We start from the raw sequence: 19778 nt of genomic DNA on the forward strand, positions 1-19778 counted from the left end.
AGTGAGTGGGGAGGGAGGCAATTTTAAATTAGACAGACTCGATATGTTTTGTTATGACATTAATGTCATATAATAGCCTCTATTATCAATAATTATCATTAAGCAATCGTTAGTTTTATTCTTAATTAATAATGTGAATTACAGTACGGTTCCAATTATAAAATTTAGTACAGCACAAATAACAAAACCGGAAATAGCTGTTTGTGTTAAATTTAAAGGCAAGAAAAATTTTTGACGTCTTGTCTCTTGACTTTGACGTTTATGTGCCTAACTTTATACCGACGAAAGGCGAAAAGCACAAAAGCAGTGACGTTTTGAATGTATGTTTTTGAAGGATTGACATTTTATCTCCAATATACATACGTGGTCTAACATTTATTTTTCAAGTAAAATAAGAATAAAACATGGATTTCATCAACCGTATACCTACCCATATGGTAATATTTGAACTTAATTGAATATTATAATTCATAATAATGTTAAATGGTTAATTTGTCGTCACAAACAAGTAACATATTTTAGGTTCCTGAATTTCAAAATGTTTTTCTTTTCCAGGACTTTGAAGGGCAAGCCAGAGCAGAAAAGTTATCTAGAATTATTATAACACTATTTGGAGCAGTAGGTCTTATTTGGGGCTATATTATACAACAATTTTCCCAGACAGTATACATCTTAGGAGCTGGATTTGTATTAGCTGCTTTGGTATGTTTGCGTTTAAACTCGAATTTACTCTCTTAACGTAGATAAAACAGTAGCATTATCCTATAAAGGAGCTCTTTATTCAACCCTTGCCTTTTAATAACAGCCAGATCAAAACCCTTGATTTTGTAAAAGTTCTTGGTATTTTTTTTAGACAGCCACCTTAAATGGTTCCTTCATATAAATTTGTTAAGTAGAACCTAGCCTCAGCTTGTTATTGTTTCTAAGGAAATCAATTTAGCATATTCCAAAATAACATATTATTTTTAACACTAGAAAGTCGGGCTTAGCTTACCTACCTAGAAAGCCGGAAGGGATCATTTTGGCCCCACATTCTTTAATCAATTAAAACTCAGTTTAAAGAAATTAAATCTACTCGAGATGATAGAATCTGATTTTATTTTTGACTTTCATTGTTTAACACATTTGCTGCCTATCAAAAACATTTGAAACACCATACAGTTTGCAGTTTTTGATATTTGCCACACATTGCCTTGTTACAGCTGTGGCAATGATTGGAAGTATGATTTCCTTTTCAAAATATTTTCAACTGATATTTTTGTCATTTTTGGATAGTAACAGTGATAGTTGTTGGTAGACCTGGTGTTGCTAGGCGTAGTTCCAGATTTCGGGAGGCAAGGTATGGGGCCCATAGTTCTTCACACAGCTGAAGAATAAACTTACAAAGACTGAGTCTACTTCCAGTTATTTCTTTATAAATAATCCATGCATTTATTGCTTCCCAGTCAAAAGTATTATAAAACACGTACATAGGCCATCGTCTTGAAGTTACTTTTGTAGTATAAAGACGCATCATTTGGCCCTCTACACCCACAATTGTATCTTTGTGTTCACCAACAATTTTATCTTTATTACGTAGATGATTAGTACCAGTGTAAGGGTAACCATTTACAATAAACATACATAAATATAATTTTACCCATCCGACAGGAATTTGAAAGAAAGGCTAGTCGAATTTCCCAGAAAACAATAATAACTTACACAGGGCCAATTTGGCCCCTTTAGACTTCTCTGGTAGATTTGTTAGAAAAACCATTTAATAAATTTAGTAAAAAATATTTTTTTGTGTTAAATAAGTCTTTGTATCAAAATATTAAAAGTCATAAAATATGAAATTATTATTTAACAATAAAACACTGAAAACGTTTGTTTTCTATACTTCCACAAAATTTATTACAACTATGTGACTACAGCTGTTTCGGCAGAGTGCCTTTCTCAAGTGATTTAGTTTACTATGTGTTTGCCTTTTTAAAGTCTTTAACTGAAGAGGTTGAGGAGTGGGGAGCTGTTTGTCTCGAGTTGGTCATTCAGAATTATATCTTTATTTTTCAATTGATTAATTTCCATAGATTCTAATAAAGATAGCTTAAGGCCTTTATTTTGAATATGCAGAATTTGAAACTGTTCATTAAAAGAATGATTATGATCTAGAAGGTGAAGTGAGTATGTAGACGTGTCTATTTTTCTATTGTTGAAAGCCCTTTTGTGTTCTGCTATCCGTTTCTCAAAGGTTCTACCAGTTTGACCGATGTAAGTTTTCGGACAGTCACCACAAGTTAGTTTGTAAACACCACTCTGTAGTTGTTTTCTCCCTCGGCTCTTATTGTTCTTAATATATTTGCTTAAGTTGTTGTTAGTTCTGAAAGCTGGTGTTATTCTTTTCTTTTTTATGTATCTGGCTATTTTTGTTGTTATCTTGCCAGTATATGTGATAGAGCAGAAGGTACTGGGTTCTTTCTGTGGTGGTGGATAAACTAGTTTCAGGGCTTTCTTATGGAGTTTTTGGTTTAAAATTTTGCTGTTTGTTCGTTATAGCCATTGTTTACTGCTATTTGTTTAATGATGTTCAGTTCTATGAACTGAACTATAGAACTGAACATCATTAAACAAATAGCAGTAAACAATGGCTATAACAAACAAACAACAAAATTTTAAACGAAAAACTCCATAAGAAAGCCCTGAAACTAGTTCATCCACCACCACAGAAAGAACCCAGTACCTTCTGCTCTATCACATATACTGGCAAGATAACAACAAATCCAGATACATAAAAAAGAAAAGAATAACACCAGCTTTCAGAACTAACAACAACTTAAGCAAATATATTAAGAACAATAAGAGCCGAGGGAGAAAACAACTACAGAGTGGTGTCTACAAACTAACTTGTGGTGACTGTCCGAAAACTTACATCGGTCAAACTGGTAGAACCTTTGACAAACAAATAGCAGAACACAAAAGGGCTTTCAACAATAGAAAAAGAGACACGTCTACATACACACTTCACCTTCTAGATTCTAGATCATAATCATTCTTTTAATGAACAGTTTCAAATTCTGCATATTCAAAATAAAGGCCTTAAGCTATATTTATTAGAATCTATGGAAACTAATAAATTGAAAAATAAAGATATAATTCTGAATGACCAACTCGAGACAAACAGCTCCCCACTCCTCAACCTCTTCAGTTAAAGACTTTAAAAAGGCAAACACATAGTAAACTAAATCACTTGAGAAAGGCACTCTGCTGAAACAGCTGTAGTCACATAGTTGTAATAAATTTTGTGGAAGTATAGAAAACAAACGTTTTCAGTGTTTTACTGTTAGATAAAATGAACTTCCATCAAGTAACGGTCGAATCCATCAATTATCGAAATTATTATTGCCTCAAATAAAAAAACTACAATAACTTCAAATCGCAACAGAGGCCAAATTGGCCCCTCCGGCTTTCTAGTGTTAAGTCTCATTTTTGATGTGGTCTTCCTTTTTGGGGTTCTGGTACAGCTGCCCGATCTGATATTATTTTTAAATTACAAAAAAGGGTACAAAATGGGCAATAGAGAAAAAATACTCTGTTACGCCAATGACGCCGTGTTAGTAGCAGAGTGCGAAAACAACCTACAAAGAATACTGCATGAATTCAACATTAACGCAAAAGAAATGAATATGAAAATATTAGCCCGAAAAACAAAAAGCTTAGTAATAGCCAAAGAACCTATAAGATGCAAATTGGAGTTAGACAGTCAAATTATACAACAAGTAATGATTTTCAAATACCTGGGAATTAATCTATCAGCCGACAACAATATCGAAGAACAGGTAAAAGACCAAATAATTAAAGCCAGTAGAACGGCCGGATGCCTAAGCGACACAATTTGGAGAAACAAACACCCAAGATTGGAACCAAAGGCCCAAATATAAAAGTCAGTTATTAGGCCAGTTATGACTTACACGGCCGAAATAAGACCAGATACAAGCAAAACATGAAGACATCTGGAGACCAACGGAATGAAGATCTTAAGAAGGATTGCTAGAAAAGGACTATACTATAGGACAGGGTAAGAAGTGAGGAAATCAGACGCATATGTGGGGTAGACAATATAAATACCTGGGTAAAGAACAGAAAAGAAGAGTGGAATGGACACATAAGCAGGATGTCTGAATCAAAGATAGTAAGAATAGCCAGGGACAAGTCACCGTTAGGCAGAAGAAGTATAGGATGCCCAAGGAAAAGATGGAATGACAACTTAGGGGCAGAATGAAAGGCACCATTGAAGAAAAACAGGCAGTACTACCTATATAAAAAAAGAAGAAGAAAAAAGAGCAATACAGTATCTGTTTGGCCTCAGAAGAACAACACATTGCAGGAGCTACTTCAAAAATCATGGGATTTTAACACTTCCTTCTTATATATTTCAGACCATCTCCCTTTATAACTTAAATCTGCAACATCTTTATCCAAGTTCCGTAAAATGACAAAAACCTATCTATCTGAAAGACCATATTATTCAGTAGAAGAGTTTCTTAATGAATAACTAAGAAATTACAGTACTTATTCTTGTGTACAAGTAGTATTTTTGTACTTCCATAACCACCTTTACTTAACAAGCCATGAAGTTGAAACTTGGCAACATCTAATGGTAGACCGGTTAAGTCTGTCAGTTCTCATTTGTTTGTATACAATATTCACCATATTTACAGAGAAACTGCAAAATTTTACAATGTTTTGTGCTACAAATTATAAAAAGCTTTAAAAGGTGTGCTATTAAGATGATTCTAGTTCAAACAGCTTATTTTTTGCAGTAAAGGAGAGACAACTGGAGCAGATTACTATGATTATTTGCAAAGGGATGGTTTGTGCTTATAAAACGGATTCAGTAAAATGTATTTATTATCACCTTTGTTTAACATTTGAATTTATTTATTAACAATCCCAATCTTAAAAAATTATTTTTGCAAAACAATTATTGTCACTTGATGTTATTATGATCTTTGGTCATGAAAAGTTTACAACAGCATTAAGGATTTCACTTAAATTTTGAATTTTAGTGTGAATGCAGGAAAAATGCCTTCAGAGTTTATTCTGCTGTTTAAAAATTATGTGTAATATTGTTTTAAATAATTATATAAAAATAGCAGCCATCAAAGGAATGAATCTTCAAAAAAGTGTAAAAAGAAAATAATGCTAAGGGGAATAACAAAAAAAGAAAGTTATCTACTCTAAACCCCAACAATGCACATCAAACATTGTCAGCAATTGTTTTTATAGTTATTTCTAGCTATATTTTGCATATAATTTTAAAATAAGATATTATTTATTTAAAATCACAAAAAACTAATTGTCAACAACAGACACAAAACATCTGCTCCTAAAAATTCTTTTAATTTCATAGTTTAAAGTGAGTCTTTTATTTTGAAAATAATATCATTTTGTGGACAAAGTTGTGAGTTATACAGTGGCTGTATCCGTTTTTGTCCTATTTTTGAGGTATTTGTGTAATTTGCAATATACTGCTAAAAATAAAATACTAAAAATTTTAATTCTACAAAAAACTAGTTCTGATAACGTAATTTGAAGATAGGCCAGTTAATGAGTTTGGCTTGTATATGGATTTAATTTAAGCAAGCAGAACCTTTACTCATTATAGGCCAGGTGTTAATTTGATTTTGCTTCATTAGTGAACTTAATATCTCCAATTCAACTTTAAAATGGTTAGCAAATGTTCCAGTTGTAATGATGATCTTCTTGACAAGTTTGTCGCATGTGATAGCTGCCATGTTACTGTGCACCAGTCTGAACACTGTACTGGTTTATGCGCCTCTGAACTACGCGCTGTTGTTATCCAAAAAAGAACCTTAATGTATTTTTGTGCTGATTGTCGTTTATCTTTTAAAAGTGTACCCAAACTTATTAGGGAAATTGACAATTTTAAAAATGAACTTAGTGCTTTGAAGCAGGACATGTTAAAACTTAAGGCTGAAAAAGGTGCTAATTCATTTTCTGTTGATGATGTGGTAAACGAGCTTCATGAACGGGAAAAAAGATCTAAAAACATCCTCATTTTTAATCTTCCTGAATTAAGTAACACTTCTGAAGATGCTTCTCAAGTAAAATCTATTTTATCAAAGGCCCATGCCTCCATCAACACAAATGAAGTCAAAATCTTACGCTTTGGAAATGTGAACAAGAATGGACATCGTCCCATTAAAGTAATTTTTTCTTCAGCAAGTGATGCTCTTCATGTTATTAAAAACAAACAAACAGTCGTGAAAAAAATATATATTTTATTTTAGATCAAACCCCTAACCAAAGAAAGCTTTTAGATAGTCTTAGGTCCGAGCTTTCAGAGAGACAAAATGCTGGAGAGGTTAATCTCACGATTAAGTATTTCAATAACATACCTAAAATCATTCAAAAAAACCTTTAAACTCTACTGACTTGGGCAAGTTTACAGTCTATTACCAAAATGTCCGGGGTCTCAGAACAAAACTTACTGAATTAAGCCTCAATGTTTTTAATTGTACCTATGATATTATCATTCTAACAGAAACTTGGCTCAATAGTAACATTGCTGATGCTGAAATTGGTCTTGTCAATTACAATATCTATAGACAGGATCGTACACCTGCCTCTAGTTCATACCCAGAGTCTTGAATTTAGCAAACTCCCTTTACAATTTACAACTGTTCGACAACTCCATCAGTTGTTTTAAAAGAAATTTACATGGGATCAATATTTGAGTGAAGCGTCTGTAATTTGTTAACTTGGTTTTATGATATTATTTCATAGTACATATTTACTTCTAATATTATATTTATATTTCTGTATGTCTGTTTTTTATATTATATTATGTTATTGTTTTTTTTTCTGTACACTATGTATTTCTGTAGAATTGGGCTTGCCTGTAAAATAAATAAAATAAAGTATTTTACACATTTTCTTGTCATTGTTTCTTTTTTTGTATAATAAACGTTACTTACAAGGAATTACTTTTAATTTGATTTTGTAAAAGCTTCTAGTTAATATATTTACCTGTTCGACTCAAAAAATACTACAAATTTTACTTGAATTTGTAATTTAAAATCGTGGTTTCGAAAGCGGTAGTCCGAAAGTCAGACTACCGACGTCATCAATTGTGACGTTGCCTTTTTCTCTTCATGGCTTGTAAAGTAAAGGGGGCTCTGGTACTTCCTAAGGTTGATTATGCAACTTGCAATTTATTTAAATTTTGCAATAGGTTCTTTTTGCTTTATTTCATTAATTTTTTATTGTATAATATTGAGCATTTATGCAATTTCAGTGGATTGTATTTGTTAGTTTTTTTTTCTCTGACTCTTTGTAGGCTTTGTCTAAAAATTGTACAATTTCCAATGACAATAAAGCATATTATTTCTCTTCTATCAAAAGGGTGAAATTTTAATTTTAATATTTGTTACTTTTTAGTTAACTATTCCACCATGGCCTCTATATAGGAAGAAACCATTGGAGTGGCAGCCAGTGAAGAATAATGATAATCATCCTAAAGAGACTTCAAAGAAGGGAAAGAAAAATAAATAATACTATTTATGCATGTTTTTTGTAATTTTTAAAATAAACCTTATTTGTATCACTTAATTTGTTGTTTTATGTATTAATGAACCATATATTTTTTGTGCTTAGTGCATGCCATTATTGCCATTCAATTAGGTTTTGGTGTTATAAGCAGTGATTATTCTTTTTGAGATCAGCTCTGCTTCAATTCACTTGTTTTTTTTTCATATAAATCTTATGTTTTATTAGAACATTCAATTCTCATTGCTTACTGTATGTTGTGCTATTGAGTGTTATTTCAGAGGACCTACAACTGTCTTCGAAACAAATGAAAATTTGCCTGCCACTGTTCTTATTTCATCTACCCATCTCTTTTGAGCTCTTGTCATGGACCCATTATCTATCTGGCTGTGATCTGCCCAGCGCCATTTCATTTTTGTTATTTCTTCCACTATATCCCTGATCTTCATTCTATGTTTCACAATATCCTTGATTTTTGTGTTATTTCTAGTTTTTTTAGCAGATTTTCTGGTAAGGGCTATAGTCCCCAGCCGTAGGTACAAACTGGTAGTATTGTCCTTTTCATGATCATTTTTCAGTGCGTCACAAATGATAGGAAAAAGGGTAAGTCCGTGATAATACATATTTATGACATTTATTCTAACATGACATTTTAGTTAAATCTGACAGTTGTCACATTTTATTTTCAATTTAGAATAAAAACAAATCAAAAGTGTTTCTTGCATTTATAAAATGGTATTTTCTTTGATTTGTATAGTCTTATAAACTATACAGATTATATTTGTAATATTATTATCTAATTAAAAAAATTATTTTTTTTAATTATGGCGCCATCTATCGACAACTAGAATAATCACAGAACTAGAAGTAATCACCGACGTGCCTTTTTTTCTGTCACATACAATTTAATGCGTTAGAAAGAAATCGAAAAACTGTGACGCACTGAAAGATGATCATGAGAAAAAGAATAGGATGTATATACCGTCGCCTCAAAGCAACAATAGGATATGTAAAATAATATAAACTGCGCGTCATAGAAAACGGGCACCCTAAAAAATTGGTCATTTTTGATGTCGCGTATGTAACCTGTTGTCCGATTTAAGTGATTTTTTGAATATGTTATAGCCCTATTCTTTGTCAATATCACTGTATTAATATTTTTGCAAAACAGGTAAATTTTCATTATATACCGGGTGTACGAATCAAACTGTGTTTTTTTCTCAAAGTTCGCAACACCCTGTGGCATATTCTAGCATTTATAAAATACTGAAATTAAAACCCAACTATAGCCTCAAGTTTTCTTAACATTCTGTTTTTTGATTTATTTATTTATGATGGATAATACAAAAGTTATGTACTTTAATAACTAGGCATGCTCTTTATCAGTACAGGGTGTTTCTAAAGAAGTACGACAAACTTTAAGGGGTAATTCTGCATGAAAACATAATGACCGGTTGCTTTATAAACATATGTCCGCAAATGCTTCGTTTCCGACATACATGATGTTGAATTTTTTCTTAAAAACTGACGACTTATTTATTGCCCTAAAACCGGTTGAGATATGCAAATGAAATTTGGTGGGTTTTAAGAAGTAATTTTTGATATACAATTAAGAATTTTTTATTCACCATTGGCGTACATACGAATAATATGATCGGTCATATTACCCGTATGCGCTCCAATAGTGAATATAAAATTCTTAGTTGAATATCAAAAAATGCGCAATAACCATCTCTTAAAACCTACCAAATTTCATTTGCATATCTCAACCGGTTTTAAAGCAATAAATAAATCATCAGTTTGTAAGACAAAAATTAACATCCCGTATCTCGGAAACGAAGCTTTTGCGGATATATATGATTATAAAGCAAACTGTCATTATTTTTAATGCAGAATTACCCCTTAAAGTTTGTCGAACTTATTTAGTCCCTAAAACACTTTAGACTTATAACACCCTGTACTGATGAAGAACATGGCTAGTTGTTAAAGTACATAACTTTTGTATTATCCAACATAAGCGAATGAATAAAAAAACAGAATGTTAAGAAAACCTGAGGCTATAGTTGAATTTTAATTTCAGTATTTTATAAATGCTAGAATAATCCACAGGGTGTTGCGAACTTTGAGAAAAAAACACAGTTTGATTCGTACACCCGGTATACAATGAAAATTTACCTGTTTTGCAAAAATATTATTACAAAGATATTGACAAAGAATAGGGCTATACCATATTCAAAAAATCATTTAAATCGGACAACAGGTTTAGGAGATACGCGACATCAAAAATGACCCATTTTTTAGGGTGCCCGTTTTCTATGACGCGCAGTTTAGTTTCGAGAAAAACGCTATTGAAAATTTTACGAAACTTCAGTAATTAATAACTTTTTTATATTTGAATGGATTTATATTAATTCATAAAAAAGTGAAAAATAATTGGAAAAAAATTAGTTGTCCTACTGTTTCCCTCAAAGATAATCTGTTTTTTAATGATATTCATAAATTTCTGTTATATAAACTTATATTGCACTAAACAATAAAGTTTTGTTTAAAATGTTACACATTTCAATACAAAAAAAAAACAATTTTGTTGTTCAAACATGTTATTACATAAATTATAACATATGTACTTGTTTTCCAAAAATTTGACAAGATAATAAACAAAATAAAATGAAAAAATCATCAGAATCAGTTTTGGTAATAGCGGATGCTGAAAGTTGTGAAAGTAAAAACTTGCTGCATTTTCTTAAATCAGCCCGAAATTTCTAAAGAGGAATTTATCATGAATTTAACTTACCTTTTTCCTGTGCTTGATAAATTCCAGATAACAACTCAGAATCAGTATTATTTTTGTTCTCTAAATACACTAAATACTGACTTCTTCTAGATATCCATAATATTTACAATTTAAATTGGCTGAATTATTCATTTTTACTCTTAACATCAATGTAATAGAACTATTGTTTAAGATTACTCAAGATAAAATTGTGACCGCAAGCTGCATGGATGATATAAACAAAGACATAATCGCAACTCAGCAATAACTACACGGCAACAGTAGGATATGTGCGTAAGATAACTTAGTGTTGCATTAATATTGATGACCAAAATGGGTAAACGACAAAATATAATGGTATGATATGTATGTTGTCTTAGTGTTGCATTATAGAATTTGGGCTAAAAGGAATTAAGCTACACAAGGATATGTAATATGAAAAAAGTATTTCACTTTTTATTTATCTTAGTGTTTCACTCAACAGTAGGGTTTATTTCGAAGCATTTGACATGTATATCACAAAAGTAATTTTTTTATATGTGTGTCACCTTTTTATTTGAAGTTAATAAGAATGGAAGTTTTTTTAAGATATAGGTATGCTAGTTTACTGAAAGTGAACCATGCTAGTATTGTTCTTTTAATTTCAGCATCTTAATTTGGTTTTTCCAGTTTGATGACAGCATAGGTTGGTTTTATATTGTTATATTTGTTGTCCTGGTTCATTATTTTTGTTTTACTGCAGTTGATTTTTAAGTCTTTTTTTGTTATAAGAATAAAAATTGATTATAAAAATTAAAAACCTTATTTTTCGGGCCACAGGCACGTATCTAGGTTGCCCAGGCCTTAGTTCGTCCCTGTGTTGAACCAATCATTTCAGCTTTTCTTTCTTTGGTAGAATAAAACACAGAGTTAAGTTTTTTATTTTTAATATAAAACAATACACGGTTTTAGATGTATCAGATTAACAAAAAAATCTATCAGAATTATTGAAGGTATCATAATCATCAAAAAGTTGTTAAAGGGCTAAAATTAATCAATAAACAATAACATTTTTACAGGTGCCTAGAATTTAATGTGTGTAACTTACATTAAAATACGATCAGTCTGATCATTTTCTTTTTTTTTTACAGTTTTACAAATGTGCACAGTGGTAACGCATTTTTTGATTTTAAAATAAAATGAATATAATAAATAGTAAAATATACTATTCTTAAAATTTCCACAAATAATCTTTACCAACGACAGCTATTTCAGCGCCACCATATTTTTTTCAAGTGCAAAATGTGAAATAAAGTTTTCATATAAAATTTTTTAACATAGTTTGACAAAAAATATCTCAAATCACGTTGTCAACTTCAATAAAGAAACTGAGTTTCATAAAAATTTAAACCTATATGTACCACTGTGAAAGGACACAAAATTAAAAAAAAAATTGTATTCTATCGAGGTTTTCTTCAAAAATTAACACTATACATTGTAATGATCTGTCAATATTTATAACATTATATAATCTTTAAGCTGTGATAGCGTATCTTGATCTACAGTCTGCAACAAAAATCCGTACTGCTGTTCACCAACCTGAGTTTTCAGCTGCACCAATTGCGATTGGAGATAGTCCTTCAAGACGATCGTGTGTACAGGATCTGACAAAATGAGCTGTTTCCTTCTTTGATTATGATCCGTTTCGTAGTAGCACTCTTCGTCTTCAAAGTCACTCGGACTCTGGCCTTCCGTTAAAACTAGTGAGTCCACTATTGCTCCATTATCTTCCGTTCTGGTGATGTCGTTTAAAGCTTCTAATATATTTAACATAACTAATCCAAATCGTTCAAAAACTGGCGTACTTTGTGTCGTTAATAAGTTAGTAAGTGCTAAACCCAGTAATTTTCTATGATCTGGCTGGGAAACATGTCTCATTTTATCCAGCCACATGTCTAACAATTTGCTCATTATAACCTGCTCAGTCTCAGTACTACTTTGTGCTAACTTACTCAGTACTCTAGTAAAAACCTCGTGTGATGACAGCAGTACCCTTGACATGACACAAAGGTACATCGACAACAGCATTGGGTAGCTTTCCCCACCATAGATTTTTTCGAATATCCTCGGCAATATAGGAAGGGTTGTTTCGGCTCCTAGCGTTGGTGACGCTCTTAAGAACGTCTCTACCAACCTCATCAACATCACAATTCCCTCATTCTTTAAATCCCCCATCAAACCATCACAAACTTGCATAAGTTGTACACCCTGTGTGCGCATGACCAACTCTGGAGCTAGTAACAAATGCACCAAGGAAATTAACAAACAATGTCTTAAATTCTCTGTAGAATACTCCAGTAGAGATCCCATACAGTTAAAGAGCTGTAGAAGTGGTTCTGACATAGACGTGGAGTACTCTAAAACCGTCATCCAAAGATTCAAGCAGTCTTCTAACAAATATACAATGGCACTCTGCGACACATCAGTCCCCAACTGAATTATTGGTAGCAAGAATGGGTTCAGTTCTGGTTTAACTCCCTTTAAGGCTTTTACCAGTTGTACCAACGTGGCAACTATAGCACACCTCAACATATTGTGCTCCTCTGACTCTTGCCAGAGATACGGAAGGTACTGTACTAAAGAATCTAGCTCCAGTTGCAACACCCCGCCCATTATTTCTAAAAGTAACGTCATAACATTCAGTACTTGCATCTTAGTTTCACATTCTCTAGCTTCCTTCAACAAAGTGAATAGTAGATTGAATGAGGTGAACATGTAGTCTTTGAATTGATCACAATTGAACTCAAAATCGTCGATGGCGTACCTTAAAGTAGACGCAGCGGTCAGCCTTACGGCCATATCCTCTTTCGGATCAAGCAAGTTGTTGATACATTCGTACAAAACTGGTCTTAGTTCGCTAGATAACTTAATACCAGTCCACCTACCTATTAAAGCTGTCACCCTACGTCTTATCACCCTGTAATTATTATCTTTCACTTTCAGTTCTTGGTACAAAGTATTGGTAAACCATGCATCGAAGTCTATAGCGTCATACAAATCAAAAGCGCACAAACCTACAGCGTTATAGACTGCATCTTTCTTTAAAATAGCTTGCATATCGTTCGGAGAGACCAGAACATTAGTTTCTGCTACTAGTTCCAGAACGACAGGCGTCAACGTGTCTCTGTATTCATGGAAAATCGTCACGAAGACGGTATCAGTACTAGGCCTCAAGCTATACTTCCAACTATCCCCACTTTCGTCATTGGAGAAGTCTTCTGGATCAGAATCCCACGTATCCAGCTCATCTTGTGTTAAAATAAAGTAGTGTCCTATCAATTTTCGACACATATCTGCCACTCTATCAGGCTGGAAAAACTCCTGCTTGATTTTCGTCGCTTTGACTGTATCTGGATACTTATTCAAATCAGATTTGACCGATTTGTATTCTACACAAAGCAAAATGTTTTTTATCAAATTGAAACACTGAATAACAAACCTTTCGAACACAAAATTGATGCCTTCATCAGTAAATAGGTAATAAAATGTGAATTCTAGAGACAACTGAATAAAATCTATAAAGGAAAAGGGATGGGTGTCTAAAATGGATAGTAAAACTTTTGTTAAATGAATTATAAATTTCTCGCATAATTCGAGCACATAGATACCTTTACCTTTAAGTTGTTTCCTACACTGTAACACAACTTTAGCTTTTTCGAATAAGATTTTTAAGAAGGACATGCAACTTTCGCTCTCGTGCGGCTTATAGAAGCCGAACACTGAAAGTTTCCGTAAAATCCTTAAAGTCAACAAAGCTTTTTCTAAGTTTACTGTTATACTTTCGGCCGAAGCATTTTCAGAAATATCCCTAACGAAAGCCTCTGTGTAGTTATTCCACAGATTCAAAATAAAGTTGTATATATTCAAGGTAAATTCGTAAAAAATTCTCCTATCACCTGCGAGACGTTTGGAGGAAATTGCTTTAACGACGTGGTGTAAAGTTAAGAGAGACCGATGCTGGACTAAGCTATCGGAACTTTCAACGGCTGTTAAAAGAGTAGGAAACAGCTCAGGCCATTCTTTCGGACAGTCCATTCGAGCGATCTTAGCTACCAACACAGCTCTCTGTATCGCTATTTGGTATATCGGTTCAACAAAATCTGATATCAATCCTTGTTTAATAGTGTTCTTTTCTTCTACAGCTATAGCGTTCGGCGCGTTCTTTCTCCAGTACTTATCGAGTCCGTTTTTCATGTACAACACTGCTATCCACCGCACGTTGACATCTATCGAATGCGTGGAAATAACATTGAATAAAGTAGTATAAAAACCTGGTTGCGTCTCCCATTCTTTCAGTTTAGCCTCTGCCGGTTTGAGCACTTCTGGGTTCTGGCTAGCGGCTCCTTGAAGGACTTCCAGGACCATCATGTTTGTTGAGTCGATGTTCATTTTTAGAGATTCACATTTAATCAATTGGATACCTCGTTCTTGCTTAGTTACTCAGTATGTGGTTGTTCCTACCATCATAAACTGTAATAGGAAAATAAATAGTACATTTAGTAGAAAAAACAGATATTTATGAGCGTTTTAACATCAGCCAATAAGTTATGATTATAAAAGTTATAATATACATCATAAGAAATCAAAAGAGGACCAGTTACATTTTATCTCTTAAATTGACATAAATATTTGACAAACACTGAGATACAGTTTTAAAATTTTATTGCTATCTGGTTCCATTTCTGAACCTTTCACTTCAACTAAAATCCGGCACAAGATCATCACAATTTCTAGTTTGATAAGTATGTTATTTAACTGTTTAGATGGGAAATAAGCCACAATTAAATTGAAAAAATAATTTTATTAACGTTTCGACGCCCAAATCGGGTGTCGTTGTCAAAATACAAAATACTATTAATTAAACAAAATTGTTGCTAAGTAAAAAAATTCTTCTAATAATTTATTTAATCTGACTCATTTATATTGGCATTTCAGACGTATATTATACATTTTAAAGTAGAAGACTTTAAAATGATATCGCCAATATTTATGAGTTGCGTTCCTGGGACGACTTTACTAAAAGATAGTTCATTCGATTACATGAAATCAATCTCAACTCAAGAATACCCGTCACGAAAAACTCATAGCATGTGATCATAGCAAGACAACCAAATGCAACGTTGACAGTAAAATTCTCGCGTTAGAGATTCCATAGTAAATCACGAGGGAAAACCAGGAAAAAACCTCGTGATACTATCCCGACATCGTAAGTATTTGGTCTTACATTTAATTTACTTTCAAAAACTAATACCAAATTCTGATTTTAATATGTTTAAATTATAAATAATATTAATAATACAGATATACAATAAGTAATACTAAATATAAAATATGTACTAATAATATTATATAAATATATGTACTATGTAGTTTATACGTCTTAGGTAAAGGCACAAATACCCCTGGACCATATTTCTCCAGTTGGAACTCTGCATTTTTCGCCACATAACCATAAATGTGATTATTTATTTATTTATTTATTTATTTATTAACGGGATAAACCCAATACATACAAAATACGTCGTAATAATGAAAATATAAAATTTAGATACACGTAAAACTACAACTAAGTATATAACACAAACATAAAAAATAAAAAGAATATAAAATATTTTTAAATGATGAAAACAACTTAATCAATTATAACAGTTAAATCTATTTAATTTCTTTAATTCAAAATTCAAGACGCCCGAGTTCTTGTTTAATAGAGGAAACTGAAGAACCAAACAGATCTATTAGATGACTAAACTTGTTTCCATACAGGGTCAATCTACTAATTGGTGCATATTGACTATAATTAGTACTAGATGGAACAGGTCCCAACACTCTCACATCTTCCTCTTGTTTCGCGAGGACTCTTTTCAAGAGTTGAGATTTCTTCATGTACTCTTCCATTTCTTCTTTGAGTAGTTTATATTCTTGGAGGCATTTCTTTGATCAATATTTATAATATTTTTTCTTTTATATTGGTTATAAATAGATTTATTCAAAACTATAATAAAAAGACGAATTTGACAAACAATGTTATATATTTGGCCGTCGAAACGTTAATAAAATTATTTTTTCAATTTAATTGTGGCTTATTTCCCATCTAAACAGTTAACCATAAAAATGCCACAAGGAAATAGCTTCAGAACAACATTAAGTATGTTGTTGTGCTTTATAAAGATCTATATTTTAATGAACATACAGCAGGCGCTGCATACTGCGCAATGTACACATAATGTAGTGTGAATTCAGGTTTTTAAAAGAGTGTCTACAATTCTGCCGATAACACTATCCAGTGATTATACCCATACAATTTCTATGCTGACCAAAAACCTTATCTGCATGGCAAGAGTGCCCCCCGGAAATTATTACACAAGTTAGTTGCGAGTGAAAGTTACTATGATATGCTGTAAGAAGGGCTTACAGGGAGGTAACCCGCGGTGGTATAGCTGACAGGCCCGCAAGGCGGGGGCTGTAGTTGAGTGTAGGCCACACTGCGCCTAGAATCAAACAAAAGTCATGGCCATGCCACTAAGCAAAGGAACTAGGGTAGTTAACCTTTGAGTTACGATTATAACAAGTCTATTTTGATCAGGTTAGAAACAGCAAAATAAAAAATTTAATGAAAATTAAAATTTGCAGGTAGTTTTTAAAACAAATCTGGAATACTAAAGAAAATCCAGATTATATAAATCACGTAGTATCGAGAAAATTCTCATCGGATGAATTTAAAGTGAACAGAGGTCTTAGACAAGACGAATATATGGACGCATAAAAGAACAAGGTTTGTGGCGCAGGCGTTACAACTTTGAGTTGTATAGAAGTTTTGGAGAACCTGATGTAAAATTCATTAAGGTAGCACACTTTAGATGGATAGGTCGTGTAATCAGGCGGTTATTATAGACGATAAATGTTAAGAAGAATGGAAATTGAATGCTAGATTGGCAAAGGGAAGTAAAGAGATGGGAAGCCAAGACCATTGATGAAATCCAAATAAGTATCGAGAAAAACAAAGTTAAGGATATATAAAATGGTAATAAGGTTCACAGTGACGTATGGTAGCAAAGTATGGGCAAAAAAAGGAAATAGGAAGAAATTGAAAAGATAGGAAAGAAAAATGCTCAGAGCTAATATATGGAGGCAAAAACACGGTGGAAGGTTGGGTGCTACGAACAAACAGTACAAACAGAACACGAACTGTATAACGCACCAAGCATCAGTGACTTCATAAAAGCACACAGAGTGAGATAGATGGGACACGTGATGAGAATGAAAAGGAAGAGGATGCCAAAGATAATCCTATAATGGGGCCCAATCACGAAAAGGAGGAAAGGAAGACCCAGACAAAGAAGGTTTGACAGAGTACAGGAAGATCTTCAAAATGAAGGAATTATTGGATGGGAAGAAAGAGCAATAGAATGGGCCAGATAGCTCAGACGGTAGGATGTCTGACTTCCACGAAGGTAGGTGGGGATCGAATCTCAGAGCCGGCCAGAACATCTAGACATTTTTAAAAAATATCTGCAGACCCCAGGTCCACTCAGCCTGAATAAAATGAGTACATGCGTACAGTCAAACCTGCCAAATCCGGATCAATGTGGCAACAGACCGATCCGGATATCAAGACAACTACTTCTTTTATAGTCTCTGAAACGTTTTCTCCTTCATACATTCCAGTAATCAATGCTGTCAATAACTTTCGTCGATAGACACTTTTTATAGATTCTATAATACATTATTTCGCCATCTTTTGGTTCTTCTTTTAGTGCATTGTCCAACAGCAGGACTGCCTTTCTCAGTAGATTTCGGTAGATCTAGATGGCGCAGAACCATCCGGATATGACAGGTCCAGATATGGCAGGTTGTACTGTACCTTGGGTAAAACCAGGGAAAATAATAGGTTGTTTAATGCCTAGCACTGGCCCAGGGGCGCTATTCTTGACCACTCGTAAGTACAAATGTCATTCGCAAGATTGAACAATGTGAACGAAATAGAGTTTTCCGTATTCTTGAGCACTCACAACATTGCAAACGTTCCAAACTCGCTACGAGTGCATATAATCATTCACATCGTCTTCGCAAGTGAAGATTGTAATGTTTTATGTTTATTTTTAAATGTAATTTGGAAATTGTATAATATATTTAATTGTTGCTGTGACTTTTAGGTGGAATAATAATTAAGTATATTCAAATGGGAAATAAGCCACAATTTTACCTAAAAATGATTTTATTAACGTAAAAATCAAATTTCCCATTTGAATATACTTGATTATAAAAATGCCACAAGAAAATAGCTTCAGAACAACAGGAATAATAATTGGTGCGATAAGTTATTATATAATTTTATTCATTCATTAATATCTAATACATTTTTTAATTTTCCAGGTAAAGTTAAAGTCATTTTTAAGAAGAAAAATCCTTTTGAGTAAAGGCATTTGAAAATTTTGCACTTAGCAAATTAGGATTTTTTTCATAAATTCCAGCATTAATTTTTTTTTCTCGTCTGGCATTGGTTGTTTTTTTTTGATGATGGAATTTCCATTTTCAAAATAAAAATATAAACAATATTAGACTGCGTAACATCGTGTAACCATGTGTAACAAAAACGATAAATAAATAATTGAACCCTAACGTTCCCTATTCTGAATTCCTGTACAGCAGACAGCAGTGAATATAGACGTTTTAGATATTTACAGTGTTGCTAAATGTATTTAGACGTGAACAATTCGAACGGTCGCATGTTTCTGTGAACAGTGGTCAAGAATACCATTTTTAGGAAATATTCACAAATCAATCATTCGCAACTTACGTATACGTGTTAATTGCGAGTGATGTCGAGAATAGCGAGCCTGTTACCTTCCTTGTATACCGTAGGCCCTAGAGGTAGCCGACTACCCTACTATAATCCCAAAACTACGTTAGCGGAAGGTATAAAACGGGAGACTGTTATTATTAAAGAAAAAGCAACAAACAGGGATGAATGAAGGAGAATAGTAAGTCAATTTAGTAGACAAGAAGTCACCCCACTTGATACAAGTTTTGTAATATATGTTTGTATTTTTAGCCCTAGGCCTTCTAAGGGCTGTTGAGCTTTGTAAATAAAATAAAAAATAAAATGCTATTAAATTAATTACCTTTTTCCGGAAAACAGTTATGATTTGCAGTTGTTTATCCTATTTCTCTATTTTAACTTATTTTCTTTAAACCTATGTGTCTAGATTAACAGCCCTTTCTCGAGGTAGTTTCCTTTCTTTAAATGCAATTACTTCACAAAATTTGTTCAACAGTATATCTAATATTAAAAGAGCATTTTACGACTAAATAAACTTTCTTTAAAATACGAATAATTAGGACTTAATTTTATTGAATGGAAATTTTCTTTTGACATCTTATTCCCGACATTGTTTTCATTTCATGAGTTATTTAGGTT

The 19778-nt window shown here is 32.7% G+C and overlaps 2 protein-coding genes across 2 annotated transcripts; one reads left to right on the forward strand and one right to left on the reverse strand.

The window, feature by feature from the left end:
* The first annotated feature begins 263 nt into the window (after positions 1-263).
* On the forward strand, positions 264-7611 carry LOC126888435 (signal peptidase complex subunit 1). The gene is made up of 3 exons (XM_050656690.1): positions 264-437; positions 556-702; positions 7441-7611. The coding sequence occupies exons 1-3, from the start codon at positions 405-407 to the stop codon at positions 7552-7554; spliced, it is 294 nt and encodes a 97-aa protein (XP_050512647.1). The 5' UTR covers positions 264-404; the 3' UTR covers positions 7555-7611.
* Positions 7612-11230: 3619 nt separating this feature from the next.
* LOC126888436 (importin-11) lies at positions 11231-19778 on the reverse strand. The gene is made up of 2 exons (XM_050656691.1): positions 19483-19778; positions 11231-14830 (listed from the first exon to the last, which is right to left on the reverse strand). The coding sequence occupies exon 2, from the start codon at positions 14747-14749 to the stop codon at positions 11816-11818; it is 2934 nt and encodes a 977-aa protein (XP_050512648.1). The 5' UTR covers positions 14750-14830; positions 19483-19778; the 3' UTR covers positions 11231-11815.

The sequence above is a fragment of the Diabrotica virgifera genome, chromosome 7 (genome assembly GCF_917563875.1).
Source record: "Diabrotica virgifera virgifera chromosome 7, PGI_DIABVI_V3a".
Lineage (NCBI taxonomy): Eukaryota > Metazoa > Arthropoda > Insecta > Coleoptera > Chrysomelidae > Diabrotica > Diabrotica virgifera.